Source organism: Diadema setosum, chromosome 17 (assembly GCF_964275005.1).
Source record: "Diadema setosum chromosome 17, eeDiaSeto1, whole genome shotgun sequence".
Classification (NCBI taxonomy): domain Eukaryota; kingdom Metazoa; phylum Echinodermata; class Echinoidea; order Diadematoida; family Diadematidae; genus Diadema; species Diadema setosum.
Genome location: NC_092701.1, coordinates 17,155,924 through 17,174,025, shown reverse-complemented (window position 1 = coordinate 17,174,025; position 18,102 = coordinate 17,155,924). Strand labels below are relative to the sequence as shown.

The 18,102-nt window shown below is 38.9% G+C and overlaps 1 protein-coding gene across 3 annotated transcripts in view; it reads left to right on the top strand.

Moving 5' to 3' along the window:
* The window catches only part of LOC140241050 (WD repeat-containing protein 5), a 42,783-nt gene that overhangs the window by 11,406 nt on the left and 13,275 nt on the right, over positions 1 to 18,102 (top strand). For all 3 annotated transcript variants that reach the window (XM_072320821.1, XM_072320820.1, XM_072320819.1), the window contains exons 2-4: positions 4,317 to 4,691; positions 14,221 to 14,317; positions 15,500 to 15,573. In XM_072320821.1, coding sequence (XP_072176922.1) covers positions 4,566 to 4,691; positions 14,221 to 14,317; positions 15,500 to 15,573 — 297 coding nt within the window. In that variant the 5' untranslated portion in view covers positions 4,317 to 4,565. The remainder of the gene's footprint in view (positions 1 to 4,316; positions 4,692 to 14,220; positions 14,318 to 15,499; positions 15,574 to 18,102) is intronic.

Genomic DNA, 18,102 nt, shown 5'->3' with positions numbered 1-18,102 from the left:
AATGATTCTCATTTATAAAGTTTTCTTACAATATTTCTAATCACTTTAACCAATAATATACACGTAATATAAAATGGAAAAAAGTAAAATATGAACATATACTTTGTGTGTGTGTGTGTGTGTGTGTGTGTGTGTGTGTTTGTGTGTGTGCTTACCCATTCGTCACCCATTTGTCACACTCTCATCCAATTTGTTTTCTTCATATTATGGCCCTCCCCTGTCACAAATATATCACAAGTTAGCGCAAGAAATCACAAGCAAATTCAAATTGAAATCACACTTCAACTTCGATAGACTGAAATATTTATTCCTTTGTAATATTATAATCGTTGTGTTAAAATTTGACTTAAAACAACATTTATTAACAGTATTTCAGCGTAGCTGGCAGCATACATTGTTCTTGTGTATGATGACGTCACGTGGTAAACGATCGATCGAACAAATTACGAATTCTATCGACTACGAACGAGACAAGCGAGACGACACGTCTAGGCTACAACATCCTTAGAACAGATTTTAAGGGAAGGTAGGTTTGTACAAGGTAAAAAATTGGAAATTTAGTGGAAAATTCGTGGAAATCAAAATTTCTTACCTGCTTCCTTCTCATGTTGAGCGGTAAGTCAGGTATGTTTATTCCATGGGCGTATCGGCAAATTTTGCGCTTAGTCCTACGCGTAATATCGCTTGCTATACGCAGTTACGCTATGCGCGATCATTAGGTCCCTGCGCGAGACCTAGTACCCTTACTATACGTACTGTACTACTACTAGACTAGTCTATCTCAACTCTATAGACACTCTATTGGTGTCTAACTAGACGAGGACTAGAGCCTAACAGTTAGATCTAGTAGTAGAGGCTTCTAGACGGTCTAGTTGTTGGCTATGCTCCACAATCTGACGTGACAATCTGTAGGGGTTTAACGTAGGGGCCATGCACCCTTTTGACTATTCACCCCGGCCCGGCGCGGGGCACTGTAGCTGTAACCAGTAACAGCGCCCCGACGATGCATAAAATTTATGCAATTTAGTGAAGTAATCAAGTGCACTGCAACGCTTGCAATTCTCTGTTCAAAACGACACTTGGATTCGCAACGAAAAGCCACATGTAGGCCCTAATGTAGGCCTAAAATATAGGGTCTACTACCATATTGATATTGTTGAATATTATTAGAGGCGCCCTGTATCCCTGGCCCTCTCACCATTACCTCCGAAAACAAGATAAATCGTCATCGAAACGAAATTAATATGTATAGTAAATCATCGCCCAGCATGCATTCTGTACGTCATGCCTCATGAATATTCATTTCAGTTCTCAGCTAGCCACCCTGTTTTTTTCCACACGCATACATTGTGTATTGTAATATGTGCTACGTTTTATCCATGCCCGATCGACAATTAAAACAGATCATATTGTAAATCGACTTTGGCGGCTCTGCATTACAAGTATCTTGTCTAACAGCATGGCTACGAATTTCAGTGTAAAACCCTGTATTTTGGTCTCTGATCACCAAAATGCTAAGCCATATCAGGCGGTTCTGCGATAGCCATAGGGCTGCCATGCGACCCCTACTCGGTACAGGTTGGGGTTGCTGGTGCGGTTACCTTTTGACCTCACTCAAACATTAATTGATATTTTAAGTTACAGAGTTACAGAAATGTATTCTGACATGTTTTCCTTTCAGCTTCTCAACAATGCCATTGCAAATCGAATTTTGACAATCAATAATGAAATTATTGCCATAGATATTGTCAGATGCTTAAAAAAAGCGCATAGTGACTGTTTCACTACTCGCTCACTACTCCTGAATGTGAGTACACCTAGTGTACGTACATCATCTGTTGAAGTTGGAAAGCTGGCAATTGTGCACTTTACGGCCCTATATTATCGGTACCTCATTCACCGTATGCCAAAGTGATAAACCACCACGCACTGAGCAGCTGGCGAGCTTCTCTTGCTGTATGGAACGCCGTTTGACAAGTGATAAGGTCACTAAAAGCCTGCCTCACTCACTGCTCTTCTGCGGAGTGGACACATCAAACACTGTGCAATCACGATTTCACGTGCCTTTGCTCTCCGCTGCAGGATTATCAAGCTTTTTTGTAGACAATGTTGCATCGCAGAAAATTGCCATGATCATGGCGCAAAGTGTGAGAAAGTTGGCAGTAGTCTGCGATACAATAGATTCCATTTTTAAACATCCTAGCTTGCGCCAGCTCGCCACAACCTTCATCCATCCCGATCCAACCCCATCACAAATCGCGCAAACCAACCACGCGGGTGAGGCTTGTGTGTGTGTGTGTGTCCATGTAGTGGCTGCCCGTAAATTGGTAGCTATACACACTTTGCACAGCGTCTGGTCGGGCTCATTCTGTGTAGACGAAATAAACACTAACAGACTGACGCATTGCCAAGATTTGGTTTTTTTAAATAATTATTTCACAGAATAATTTGTCCAAGGCCGCGAGTGGACATATGTCCTCTGCAAATAGGTTAATTAGTGATAACACAGAATTCGTTCATTTAAAATCATGATTGAAGCACGGAAGTTTACCACTCGTTGCGTTCCGTTGTATGCCAATGCACAGCACCCTGAATAGGGTCTGCTCGCGTTCGATCACGCCGTGCCGCCACGCAGGGAAGGGCGTTAGAGCAACCATGTGGCGTACCGTAAGTGCTTTCATCACGCACACACACGTTGACACATTCACACATACTGCATCCCAATGCGAAATCTCATACACATGCACACAGTACAGTGCCGAAAGACAAGCTGTCGAACCTGCGGTGCCTGATAGGTACTCCAATTCGCACGCACTACTCGATTAGGGTAAAATCTCGCACCGATAATATAGGGCCGTAAAGTGCACTATTGCGGGAAAGCTGGCATCTGTAGCTCCTGGGCCGTGTTGCGAGAAACCCGAAAAATCTAATGCAAGTCCCCCAAATCGTGTGCACATCCATTGCAGAAAGGATGTTTGATTTCGTATGCAAATATCAAACACAACTTTGCTTTTAATTTTGACCAAACGCAAAGTTTCGAACGATACCCATGTTTGATATTGATGTGAAGTTCCATCGCAAGTCACATTTCTAGCAACGGGGCTGCGTGCCACCACCCATTCCACAGCACAGAAAGCTTTGCAGAAGTCACACAATGACAATTCGTCATATTTGCTGGCTAATTTCAGCAGAATGTGCGCCTTTACCAAGCATAATATATGCGCGTACGTCATGCATACGATGCTCAAGCAGAGTGCAAGTCTCGAACTGGCGTTTGGTGCTTCTTTGTGAACTTGGCAATGTTTATTGCAGTAGTTTCCTAATTAATGGCCAGAGTTGCATCAAAATGACATCGTAGAGAAGCTGAAACTTGAAAATATAAGCCTGTAACCCAGCTTATCAATGAGAGTCATTTTAAGGTCAAAACTGTGTGTGGCCCCTTACAGGCACATAGACCTGGTGTGGGAGCGCTGTTGGATGATACTGCTGATCACCGCTAGCATTGATACGAAGATTACCGAAGTTGAGCTGCCATCAAGAGTAAAGCGCATAGGTGTTGCTATATAACGTTGCTTTCCTTGTCTTCTGTGTGTCACGCAGTCCGTAGTGATGCCAGGGTGCGCGCTTTTTAGTATGATGTCACAGAAGAAGTTTGCTAAAGCTGTCATCATCAGCCGAATCATGAACCGAACAGTGAACGGACTTCTTCGGACTTGTAGAAATGAGTCAAAGCGTAAGCGTTAAAGAGGAGTTGGTAGCATAGGTCTCTGTAGGAAACTTGCGCCCGCGTACGCATTCGACTAAACCACCGGGTCTATGTGCCTTTAACCCCTGGATTGCTCAATGCTGGTTGTAAATCTGCTAATCACCTGACTACACCGACTTACAACTTAATTGTTGCAACTGACAATACTAGCGACAGTATAAAAAACACTGAAATTGTAATTGCTACTGGACTAGCTAATAATTGTATCTGTAAGACTAAAAGTATCACACAGTTTTTTACCAGTGAATACATGTAGGTACAACTTATATACAACGTACAAGCTGTTTGACAGTGTACCTCTGTATTGTTAAAATGACACTGACAGATTGATCTGACTACTGCATAAGTTCTAATTCATAGTGTTGTTTGTGTCTCTTCTTGCAGTCTTTATGCACTTTTTCATGATGTGCGTGATACTGTTACATCACTGTTGAATTTCCTTTGTAAATTCAAGCAGTTTGCTTCAGTAGCACATGCCATTATTGACAATGATAAATTACAAAATTTGTGTGTGAATAATAATTAGAGTTCTATATGTATTTTATTGTAGAGCCAGAAGTGAACCAGCCAGTAAGATCTGATCAAAGACTAAATAAGCGACACAGGAGGAATACAGAGAAAAATGAAGAGGTTGTGTCTCCGGATCCAGTGAAGCAGCAACATTGTGATTTGTAGACTGCCTGAGAAAGGACTCGGTCTTTGGATGACTGCTCCCCATCGATGCATGCTTAGCTGAGAGAAGAAACCCAAATACCACAGTTATAGGGAAGAAAGAGAGGACACGTCACCATCTGTAGTGATGTCTTCCACAGATGACCCCAAATCCTCCGCGGGAGGGGACGCCAAATCAGCTTCGACAAAGCCACAGTCGGCTTCCTCCACACCATCAGCATCTTCTGGCGGTGGTGGGGCAAATCTGCCTAAGGTGAACTAGCACTTTGATTTTTATACCCCCACCCACACATAGTGTGTATGGGGGTATATAGGAATCACTTGGATGTGGATGGCCGGGTGGTCGGGCGGTCGGTCGGGCGGTCCGTTGCAAAAAACTTGTGGATCTAACTACTCTCTCATCTTTTGAACAATTTCAAATTTGGCATGTTTAACCACTTACACTATCAAAGGAAGATGTGCAAGACACCTTTTTCGTAAATTTTGCAAAATGCGTTGCCAAAATCTTGCAAAATGTTGTGGATCAATCTACTCTCTCATTTTTTGAGCAATTGACCCTAAATCTGGCATGTGGGACCACTATCAAATAAAGATGTGCATGACACCTTTTTTTGTGAGTATTGCAAAATGCGTTGCCTTGGCAACGGCAAATTTTTAAAAGATCTTGCAAAATGTTGTGGATCAAACAACTCTCTCTTTTTTTGAGCAATTGACCCCAAATTTGGCATGTGGGACCACTATCAAATAAAGATGTACATGACACCTTTTTCGTTAGTATTGCATAATGCGTTGCCATGGCAACGGTAAATTTTAAAGAAATCTTACAGAATGTTGATCTTTGAGCACTTGGCATGAAATTTGGTACATGTGACCGCTACAGTACATATATGTGCAAGCTTAATCTTTTGTCATTGATAAACAATGCGTTGCCATGGTAACAGCATTTTTTCACTCAAAAGCATATGGCCATTTTTACAATCAGTGGTGTAAAACACGGTTTTGGCACTAATTGGTGTATAACTTTCTTATACACAGACAGATATGCATTATTTTTTCTCATAAACTTACCACCCACAGTGTCTACCTTGGGTACCTTAATGAACTTTCCTCTCTTTTTCTTTCAGATGTGGCATGCATTTACATGCTTGAAATCCAACACTTTTGGTGTATGCACTCTGACATGGTTTTTTTGTCAGACCTAGCATATTAAATTGTTTATTCCTTTTCATTATTTTTGTTGTTGTGGTGATAGACAGGTATCCAAACTTAAGAACTATTATGTTTACCAGGTTCTGCTTTGTCTTCTTTAAAGACTGAAATTGTCCAAACTTTATGTTTCGGAGGTGACATTTTCCGTTAACAGTTAACCCCTCTTTTGAGTTAGCTCTTGCTCACAATTATAAAATTCAACTTTGCTAATTTCCATCAAAACAGAATAGTAATCAGTCTGACTTAACTTCGATCCAAAGATTATTTGATTCAAATAGCTTATCATTTTTTGGTGAGTGTTTATAAATTTATGCAACTTTTCCGTTAACTTTTCTGTCACCTCCGAGACAACAGATTTATGTATTTGATTTTTTTATTCTTGACATCAGTTATACATAACATTTACAAAAATGTAACATATCCCCTCACATTATCTCAGAAGGAAGGTAGTAGAAATATAGCCTGTTGTTTTCATTTCGGAGCAATTTACAATTTTCCGTTAACACTTGTCACCTCCGAAACAATCGTCACCTCCGAAACAACAAGCGTATCATATTTGATAATTTCTCGAAGACAAAGTAATTTTGTTTGATTCTGTCCAATTGACAGGAATCTCTTTTGGATGAAAATAGTAATATGGCAACAGGAAGTGAGAATTTTCTAGAGATTAATAAAAGATCTGATAAAAACTAAGAATTACTGTTTCGGAGGTGACAAAACACTGTTAACAAGAGTTTTTGCTCATTTCTATTGAAGAGAAACCATATCATGTACACCAATGGTTTCATTTATTTTAGTAACATAAGTCTCAAAGTGGAGAAATCAACTAACACACTCTCACTCTTATTTTTATTACTATACTGTACGTTTTAGTGCAAATTTACATTTTTTCACTTTTTTAACAAAGAGAATGCACAAAATACACCCATCTGTTGTATATATAATATTGTAATCAAGATCAATTCTCCTGCTTTAGTTAAGTAAACATATAGATGCTTTCATCTTAGAAACTTGATTTCCAATTTAAGCAATTTAGTTGTGAAGATTTACCAATCACAGCTTTCCATGTAGGTTGCTTTTTCTTGTGTTTCGGAGGTGACATTGTTTGTTAACACCATATTGTTATGTGATAGTGAAAGGCAAGACTTCAGTTCCTTTTCACTATCTATTAACATTTTCAAATACATTTAATATCTACAAAATCATCACAGTAGAAGTGACTTTTGTATACCTAGCTCACCAGAATTCCCTTGATACCAAAGTGATACATGTGGCAGTTCATGCATGCCCTAGTCCACAATCTTTAATAAAAAAAATCATAAAATAATCAAACTCCATAAGAAGGCCACATGCCTATAGCTGGTGCACAACTTGTTCTTGAATTCTTAGTTGTTGTTTTTCCATGTACAACGTGGTAATCATAAACAAAATTATGTGACTTTTTTTTTAAAATATGACAATAATTATTACATTTTCCAAGTTGAACCAACTGTTTATGACATTGTATTTTAAAATATTATTGAAGTTATCTGACAACTAAAGTGAACAGAGGAACAAGTCCCCAGGACTGGAAAAGGAAAGATCCAAAAACAAGATTTGTAGTTCTATCTCAATATAATTTTGATGACGTGTTTACCTTGTTTTGTTATTATGTTTTATCTTAGAATTTGGCTTTAAGTACTGGAATTTCAAGGAAAAGAAAATGGTTTCTTAAAGGACAAGTCCACCTTCATATACATGTGGATTGAGTGAATGCAACAACATTAGTAGAACACATCATTGAAAGTTTGGGAAATTGGACAATCCATTCAAAAGTTATGGTCTTTTTTAAATATCGATGCAATCACTGCTGGATGAGACGACTACGACAATGTATGATGTCACATGCATACAACGATAAAAAGAAAATATAAGTGAATTTCACAAAACTTTACTTTTTGAAAAAGTGCACATTTCTTCAACTTGCTACTGATGTATGTTAGGGCAATATTATTCACCCTGCCTTCCAAAAGAGAGAAGTCAAGTGTTCTTTTGTTATCCAAGAAAAGTGAAAATATGTTGAATTTTCTTGATACTTTCTCTATATCCTTGTACACGTGTGACATCACAAGCTATAGAAGTCTTCTCATTCAGCTTTGACTGAGCAGAAACTTCAAAAATTCATAACTCTGGAACGGATTGCCTTATTTTCCTCAAACTCTCACTGATGTGTTTTACTAATATTGCTGTATTTACTCAACTCTCGTGTCTATTGAGGTGAACTTGTCCTTTTCCGGTCCCTTATAGGGTTATTTGAGACCAGTTTGTGTCCGGGACCTTCTGTGAAGTTGATGGGTAAAATTACTGAACTAAAAAAAAAATTCCCCATAAGTTCACACAAACGCATTATGCTGCTCTCTTCAGCTGGGAAACACAAACTGTTGTCTTAACCAAACTGTAAAAATTTGCTAAAGATTAGTATGAATTACAATCTAAAACAAAATATGAGCTGGTATCCACTATCATGAAAGAGAATAACTAAACAAAATAACAAGTAAGAACTGAAAGAAAGAGCTTATATTTGAAAATTAAAGCCATGAGGAAAGATATGAATGTTCACAATTGTATTAGCTAACACCTGAGAAGTTGGGTTGTCTCTGTGTTGTGTCACCTCCAAAACAATAAAATGATTTTTTTCTTATCTTATACTTTTTACTCTCAAAAGTCACTAATATATATGATTTGCTGTTAATTTTCAAGCAATTCAGAAAGATACATAAAATATATTTTAGTAATGTCAACAGTTTAAATGAATCTGGTATATAGAAAATTTATCCCAGATGAACCAAACACCTTTCACCAGTATCATAACATTTGTATGGTGGCTATCAAGAATGATCATGAACATCCTTGAATTAATCTATTTATAATACTATGTACAAACAAAAACATAATACAAGTCAGATAAGAATTTGTGCTTTTGGCATTCATAACCTATGTCCCCACCAAAAAATTACAATGGTACCCTCCGCAACGATAACTTTAAAGATAGTGAATCAATCTAAAATACAATTTGAGGGATTGAAACTATAACTCATTGCCCACACCTTTAATACAGAAAACCCCATTCAATTTGCTTCAGAGGTCAAAGACAAATGAGGATTTTTGTAGAGCATGTCAGGAATCCCTTCCCTCCAAGTTCTGTATATTGTGTTTACACATTAATATGCAGTTCCAAGAGCATCCAAGTGCTAAACTTGGAAGAATCAGACTCTTGACATCCTTTATAACAATCCACATTTCTTTGAGACCACTTAACCAAATTGACTGGGGCTTATTCTGCAAAATAGAGCTAAGATGTTATAATTTAAGACCCCAAAGTAGATTTTAGCTGATTTAATCATATTGGGTGCTATCAATGCAAAAGTCTAATTGTAATTTTTTTTTTTTTTTTTTTTTTTTTTTTGGGGGGGGGGGGGGGGACATACTATATGAATACTTGAACACAATGTTAACATTGAATGTCACCTCCGAAACAAAGTTATTCTTCCCTGGTGTTGTGGAATAAAATGTTCTGAGAGCAAAGAAACATTACTAAAATGATCTTACACACTCATTTCAATTTAAGGTAGAAAATGGAATGCTATGTTTCTTCAGGTTACAATATCTACAGCTTGTAGCTTTAATGTCCGTCATATTCTTACTGTAAATGAATATTTCAACACAATGTTAACATTGAATGTCACCTCCGAAACGAAGTGATTCTTCCCTGGTGTTGTGGAATAAAATGTTCTGAGAGCAAAGAAACATTACTAAAATGATCTCACACCCTCATTTCAATTTAAGGTAGAAAATGGAATGCCATGTTTCTTCAGATTACAATATTTAGCTTACAACCTTCGTCCAAATGGAAGGCAAACTACCGGTGCCCATGCTAATTAATGAAGTGTAACAAAACACTTGTTCTGTGTGGTTTATCTGCTTGAAACAGGAGTTAATTTCTTGTTCTCGAGTTATAATTATCAAAAACACTGATAAAAAGAAGAAGTTTTGTGTTATTGTCACTTATTCTAAAAAAAACTGAGTGTTAATATTAATGTCACCTCCGAAACATTCTATTATGTTAACTGTCACCTCCGAAACATCCATGTGTGAAAAATCCAAGATTTAAAGAAATGATTGGAATTTCATTTAACCTACATAGGAAGGTAGCCCTTCTTAAAGACTTGTTATAGTATAGAGTTTGACCTGGCTTGCCCTCCAATAAATAGTTAAAATCTTAAAAATTGCATGTCAATTGGTATTTTTACCAAAAATTTGTATATCTCGTGTATTTTTTTTAAAATTCACTTTATATTCAACCCCCAAATAGTTTTGATTCACAAACTATATATTGTTGTTAACCATATAAACTTTGCATGGTGAAGTTTGACTACAGAGTTTTGTCATTATGGTGCTATTCATGAAAACAAAATTTTGCTTAAATTTACTTCAGGTGCCAGGGTTTTCCTTAAATTACACCAATAACTCTTCAGCTTTAAGGTCTGAAATGTTATTTTTTCAAAAATTTGAATACTTTCCAACAGGAATCAAACAGAATAATGAAAAAATATTTTGTTTGAAATTTTGACCCTCTAAGTACAAAAGTTACACCACTGATCGTAAAAAAGGCCATATAGAAATGTTGTGGATTCGGCCTACTTGTACTTCCTCAGTCTTTTAGCATTTGGCTTGAATTTTGGCACATGTGACCACTATGGTAGATATATGTGCAAACTTAATTTTTCATGATTGTTGAACAATTTGTTGCCATGGCAACAGCATTTTTTCGCGAAGAAGAATACAAAAATATTGTTGATTCAGGTAATGCACTTGTCAATTGTAGTCCCGGCCCATGGGTACCCGGGGATGGCCGGGACTTGCATCCCATTTGCAATTTTGCATGTTACACTACCCGGCCAAGTCCCGGCCAAGGCTCCGACAGGTCGGGCAAAATTTTCACGGAAATCCCACGCTAAGTCCCCGGCAGGCCGGGCAAAATTGAAGTTGAAATCCCCGGCCAATTCCCCGACAGTCCGGGCAATATTTGTGCAGAAATCCCCGGCCAAGTCCCCGACAAGTCGGGCATATTTGTATAGAAATCCCCGGCCAAGTCCCGACCCTCAAGGCCCGGTCACACTGCCCAAAAGTCGCGTAAGTTTGCGTGAATCACGCAAGAAATTTGGTTTTGCGCGTGCTTGTCCGTTGAGAATTTTCGCTGATTTACGCGATGAAAATCACCGATGAATTGCGCAAGAACTACGGAAATATCACTCAAAAATCACTAATCAGCGCATAGGCACGCAAAGGCTCCAAATAGGGCGAATTCGTGATTGTGCGCGACGCCTGACGACAGAGGTCCACGGAAAATCACGCATAATCTGCGCTTTATCACAATTAACTGCGTATGAATCGTACATAAACGTGATAGCGGCAACATTTTCGCAAACGATCACTGATATTCCACGCATATTTCGCGCGTTGTTCGCGTAAGAACAACGCAAACTACGCAAAAATTACATAAAAACTAAAACAGCGCAATACTGCCTAGAAGTGTGTAAACTTTTACGCGAAGCCAAGTTTTGAGCTGCTCAAAAACCTGGCTTTTGAGGACCTGTCACACTGCCCAAAAGTCACGTAAACGCATGAATCACGTAAGAAATTTGAGCCTTATTTTACGCGATACGATGCGCGATTTGCGCATTTCATGAGTTTGTCTATACAATTTTGAACCTTCGTAGTTGTCAGCCGATGTGCGCCGGATCGGCACTTTACGCAGTTCCATGTTTTGAGGAGCTCAAAACTCGGCTTCGCGTAGAAATTTTACGCAGTATTGCGCTGTTTTACGTAATTTTTGCGTAGTTTGCGTGGTTCTTACGCGAACAATGCGCGAAATATGTGTGGAATATCAGCGATTGTTCGCAAAAATGTTGCCGCTATCGCGTTCACCAACGACTCTCCACTGACAAAAAAGCAGACTATAAATAATGACGCATGTTTCGCGCCTGAAACACCTACGTATCACTGAAAATCACTTTAAAAAATATTGGCGTAGGCCTATGTATCTCTAACAGAACACGGTAAATACTCACGAAATACTGATCGAGGAATCACTAATGTATCACTAACAACTCACGTATGATTGTGGCGCTATATTTTTGCGTGATCTTTCCGTAGTTCTTGCGCAATTCATCGGTGATTTTTCACTGCGTAAATCAGCGAAAATGGTAAAATTCTCGACGGACAAGCACACAAAACCAAATTTCTTAGTTACCGGTACGTGATTTATGCGATTACGCAACTTTTGGGCAGTGTGACCGAGCCCGCCCGCGTGGAATCGCGTAAAGCGCCGATCCGGCGCACATCCGCGGACAATACGATCGAAGGTTCCACGTCAGAAAAATTCATGAAATGCGCGAATTGCGCATGTTTCGCGCTAGGCTCTTTACGTGATTCATGCGTTTACGCAACTTTTGGGCAACGTTACGGAGTCCTCAATAGCGGGGAATTGCTAGTCGAGCGAAATAATTTATGGTCACATTACCGAACTGGAAATGGTACAAGTCATAATCAACCCTCAAGCAAAATCTGGCTCAATCCCGGCCAAAATTCCCGCCCCAAATGCCTGCCATTTGGTTGGAACGAATTTCCCCCGACAAACCCCGGTTTATTCCCCACCCACCGGGGCAAAATAAGTGAATCTCCCCCGACAAACCCCGGTCCATTCCCGACCCACCGGGGCAAAATAATTGAATTCCCCCCGACAACACCCCGGTACATCCCCGGCCCACCGGCGCAAATTAAGTGAATTTCCCCCTACAAAGCCCGGTCTATTCCCGACCCACCCGGGCGAAAAAAATGCTGAAATCCCCGTCCAACTTGGTTGCAAGTCCCGGCCATCCCCGGGTACCCATGGGCCGGGACTTCAATTGACAAGTGCATAACTCCCTCAGTCTTTGAGCATATGGCTTGAAAGTTGGCACATGTGATGGCTATGGTACGTAGATGTGCAAACTTAATCTTTTGTCGTTGTTAAGTAATGTGTTGCCATGGTAACAGCATATTTTGATTGAAAATCATACAAAAATACTGTGGATTCAGTTAACGCCCTCAGTCTTTGAGCATTTGGCTTGAAATTTGGCACATGTGACCGTTAAAGTACGAAGATGTGCAAACTTCATCTTTTGTGATTGTTGAACAACGTGTTGCCATGGTAACAGTATATTTTGAATGAAAATCATACAAAAATTGTAGTTTTGCTAACTCTTTCAGTTTTTGAGCATTTGGCTTCAAATTTGGCACATGTGATAACTGTATAACCTAGTTGTGCTAAATTTATCTTTTGTCAGCATTGAAAAATGTGTTGCCATGGTAACAGCATATTTTGAATGGAAATTTTGCAATAATATGTATTCAGCTAACTCCCTCAGCTTTTGAGCATTTGACTTGAAATTTGGCACATGCAACATCTGTGATATGTAGTTGTGCAAATTTCATTTTTTGTTTTGTCAAACATTGTGTTGCCATGGTAACAACATTTTTTAATAAAAATCATAGAAATTGCCAATTTACTCATCTTACTCCCTCACGTTTTGAGCACTTGACTTGAGTATGGCACATGTGACTATCAGTGAGCAAAATATACATTTATTCAATGTTAAACAATACATTGCAATGGTTTCTTCTTCTGTAAGAAGAATCTTCTTTTTTTTTCAATAAAAAGCATACAAAGTAATTGCTGGTTTAGCTAACTCCCTCAGTGTTAGGTGGGGGTATTAATCACATTGAGTGATAGTTGTGGTTATTTTCGTAATTTGCAATGGCAAAAATGGAATTGTATACCTAGTACTATGGCTAGCATTGATTGACACTGATATATTCAAATGTCTTGTATCAAACGTTTGTAAGAAATAGTGCGCCAGTACAATTTTCAGATCGTTCAAATTGATTGAGAATATCTACACTCTGCTTTTTGACAAACAAAACAAAACAGCAAAGAAATCTTGATAAGTAAACACATGGGTCGACTGTATTTCAGGAATTGCTGCTGGTGGTGCATTAAAGGTACTAGCCCACATTTGCAAACCCACGAAAATCAAAACTGCATAAAACAGATCCAATATGACTTCAAGTACAAGTTTTAACAGTAACATACCTCACCTGTCGCTCTTTGTCTATACCATTCGATAAAAGAGAGAAAATCATCGTTTTAAAATCAATTTTCAAACCGGGTCAACCCGACCCAAAATCGAATTACGAGCGCGGGCTATAGCTACGTACATTGTACATGTAACACGTACGTGGACCGGAGCTAGCGAGCATTATACGCATGCATACGGATTACGGTGCATTTTCATTTATTTTTATGAAAGTACTGGACTAATTGGAACGAAATTTTGCACAGGTGTTACTGCAATCATACCCAAACTCCATGCTAACTATGAGACCAATTGCTGCAGGTTTACAAATGTGGGCTAATACCTTTAAAGATGCAGTCTCCAAATCTGTCCTTTAATGATCCTAGTGTTCTGGAATTATGTTTGTTGCTTTCACAGAGGCCAAATTACTCACTGAAGTTCACACTAGCTGGCCATACTAAGGCAGTGTCATCAGTCAAATTCAGCCCGAATGGTGAATGGTTAGCAAGTTCATGTAAGTACATTTTATGAATTACTATTTTTAGTGTTATTACTGCTTCTGTTGTTATAATGATGATCATGATGATTATGACAATTATCATTTTCTAATGTAAGTTGTGGAGTGATAATCCATGTCTGTTTGCATGCTATTATCTCCATACAATGTACATCACGCACAACAACCATCTTCCTGTTTATTAACTCTTTATGTGCCACATAGTGTGAACCCCCTGTGTACCACATTATTTTAAGCTACTGGCTGCCAAGTAGTCATGATTTTGGAAAACATTCTGTTTTTTAAATCTATGTAACATTTATAGATTTTTGTTACCCTGGACATGAACATGCAATTATTGAAGTTGCAGAGAAAATGCCAAGGTTTGCTTTGATGTAAATTATATGACAAATTTATGATTGTTTTTCTTTCAAATGACCAGCAGCTACATTATTAAACAGTCATGACTTTTGCACACAAAACAGTGACAGAATCTTAGAATTCAATAAAAAAATCCAGTAGGGAGCACCACTTGATAGTCAATCACCACATAAAATTCAAGCTACATTTGACAGGAATGGAACTGCGAGAAACGCTTTCATTGTACTGTGGCATTTGGTGATTTATCGATGGGTTTGGGCGGGTTTGTGCATTTTGTGCGGGTTTGGCATGCCGTTGACTGAGTTGGCCGTGCAAACGTGGCACATAAAAGAGTTAAGGCATATACCCTATGGGTGGTGCGGGGTTTGAAGCTGTGATTGGGGTCTTAAACCCACATGGATGCATGGGACTGACATCGTCAAGTTACAGTTGTGGTAAGAGAATGGCTGTACTCACATTGTAATATCAGATCCTGTGGTCTCTATGTGACCAAGAGAAGCCTGAAGTAATCTGAATTATAGAACTTTTCAAACAAGAATGCAGCCCACTTTGAAATTGGACAGAAGGTATCAAGAACAATCTTTGTGTTATACATCATGTGGTTTCCAACATAGAAAAATACCCCAAGCTGTCATAAACTGCTGATAATGATAACACAGAGAATTGATTGTTCTTAAGTTCATTGATATGTTGAAGAGGTTATGGTGTACTGGTACCTGTATAGACATGTGTTAATGGGCCTCTTTAACTGAATGGTTTCTTTTATTTGCTATTTTGCAGTATTTTAAAGACTTCTTTTCACTCTTACTGCTTCTCTAGCTGCCGACAAACTCATTAAAATATGGGGTGCTTATGATGGCAAATTTGAGAAGACAATTTCCGGACACAAACTGGTGAGTTGAATGAGCCTGACGTAACATTTTATGGAATTCGTCAGTCATGTTAAAACAAAGGATGAACCAAAATGGTCCATCAATGAACACTTGGGATAGCATCCATTTCAATATTTTGCATTGAATGTATTCATTTTTTTTTTTCTTTAAATTGAATACTGCCAAATGCCACTTGTGCTGTCAGGTGGATGTGCTGGCAGGCCCTGTTCATGAGGATTACTTGAATAACCATTACATCACAGGTGCTTATCCCAATGAATTTAAAAACCAACATGCCCTGTTGGTACAAATGACCGTCTTTCTACTCATGCCCAGAGTGGAATCCCAAACTGGCTTTTTAAAAGGGCATTGTACCGTTTTTTAATTTTTTTATATGTTGTTCTTTTAATTCTAAAAGACCCAGCGGTGCAAACAGAATCAACATTTCATAACGATTATCCCGTAATTTCATGTTAAAAATTGAACTTTTTGGGTGAGAATTATGCTAATGAGCCGACGAGCCCGGATGTTGTGATGTCACAGGTGCCAACTATATCACTGATTACAAGCTCTCGCATACACGTGCGTTAAATCGTACCGAGTAGCAGACGACGCTTAGGCCCAATTTAGCTAGCAGGCGGCACTTGTGTACTGTCCTATTCATGCAGCTGTCTCAAATTTCACTGAACCAAATCGCACCAAAATTACAGGATATACTTCTAAGCATATTTCAAAATGCTGTCTTATATTTGAACGAAATCGGTAATCGAGAAGTATCAATATTGACACCAACTTTCAAGTCGTCACTCAAAAAAACTCACTCTTCGCGAGAGATCATGGTAAATGCGACATGCACAATCTGGAACTGAAGTTAGCCGAGTAGTACTTTGCGAACGGGGAATTTACGCGGGAACTAAACTAAGAAATGTCATGATTTTGGCGATTTGTGTGATTTACCAACTATATTTTTCATTCCACTTAGCTCAAATAATTTATAAATTGATTTTTTGCTCCCGATTACTTGAAAGATTTGTCTCATCATATTACATGGCTAACTTCAGTCTGTGCGTGCGCAGGCAGGTAGCGCCTATGCCGCGATCACTCTTTAGTCGTACAGAGCAGATTATTTTTAGCGACGACAGGAAAGTTGACAACTTCACTTACGCTTCCCGACTTGCGATTTGGTTCCAGTTAGCGTGAGCAAGTGGACATGAGTCATAAAGTATTTCCTGTGATTTTGGTGCAATTTGGTTAAGTGAATTTTGAGATATCTACATGGATATGGAAGTACGCTAGCACTATACCTACGCCAGCGCTTGGATCGCGAAGCGGCGGCACTGTTAGTATCTACGTGGTCAGGCCACTCTTCCGAGGTATGGGTCCTACTAAAACTAAACTAGATCTAGATCTAGTCCTTGGTGTTAATACGACCACCATGAGATTTATCTCGACTACAAAAACATTGAAAATCCATAAAGCAGATACCTTACCTGCAAAATTCAGCACAGAAACAACAGGGCCTGCAGCACAAGGGCCTAGATCTGACGGCAATGCTAGACCTTGGAGTCTGGACTTTCGTCTGGACTTTCTTCAAGTTCTGGCAGCAGGGGTATGTATACTATAACGTTTACGCTGTGCCTATTAGCGCTGTGCACATACAGCTGTCGACGGGGCGGCGAGTGAGTGTAGGGGCCTACTCATCAAGACTTGAACTGCCACGTAACGTCAGAATCTACTCGGTCCTTGACTGCTCACTAGTCCTAGTCCTAGTTCTAGTCTAGAGTCTATGTGTACTGGGTGCCGTTTTCTTCTAACTAGGCGTAAACCGTGATTGCCGGCGTTGACTATCACTCAGTCCTCATCTTCGTTAGATAAGTTTGAACTGTCGAACCATTATCGCTCATCATCAATGCATAGTATAGTTAGTGCAACGTTACTTACACACAGTTTTCTATGGGCAGCACGTTCGGACAATGATGCCAATTTCATTTTGCATATCTGGAATATACCCCACAAATTTTATCTAAATAAAAAGCTTTTGAAGAGATTCCTTTTGAAAATTAATTAATATTGTTTAACATGTTTACTTCAGCTCCATAATGCAATTTTATTGAATAACAGTTTTTGCAGTTCTTCATGTGAGATTTCATCAGTAAATTGACATGTGTAGTTCGTTTTGCTAAAGTCGGAGGGTGGCACCTGTGACGTATGCCAAATTGTGTGGATCGTTCCTTGGCTTGCTCGTTTTCATTTTTTTTTTTAAAAATCATTACAGGCTTATCCAGGGTTTTAAAATCCTCTCTTTCCAGTTGTAGGCATAAAAAAAATGTAGATTAGAATTATCAGACAATTAGAAAATGTCAGTACAGTTTTCTTATAAAGGGGATGCCTTGTCACACTCTTTGTGACTGGTTAAACACACCATAGATTGTGCACAGGCCAATTTGATGGACCTGTTAAATGAACAAACATATGGCTTACATTTGACCTCTGCCAAACATACTGATTTGTGGCAAGTTAATTTACTACCAGTCATTGCATTCATCAATA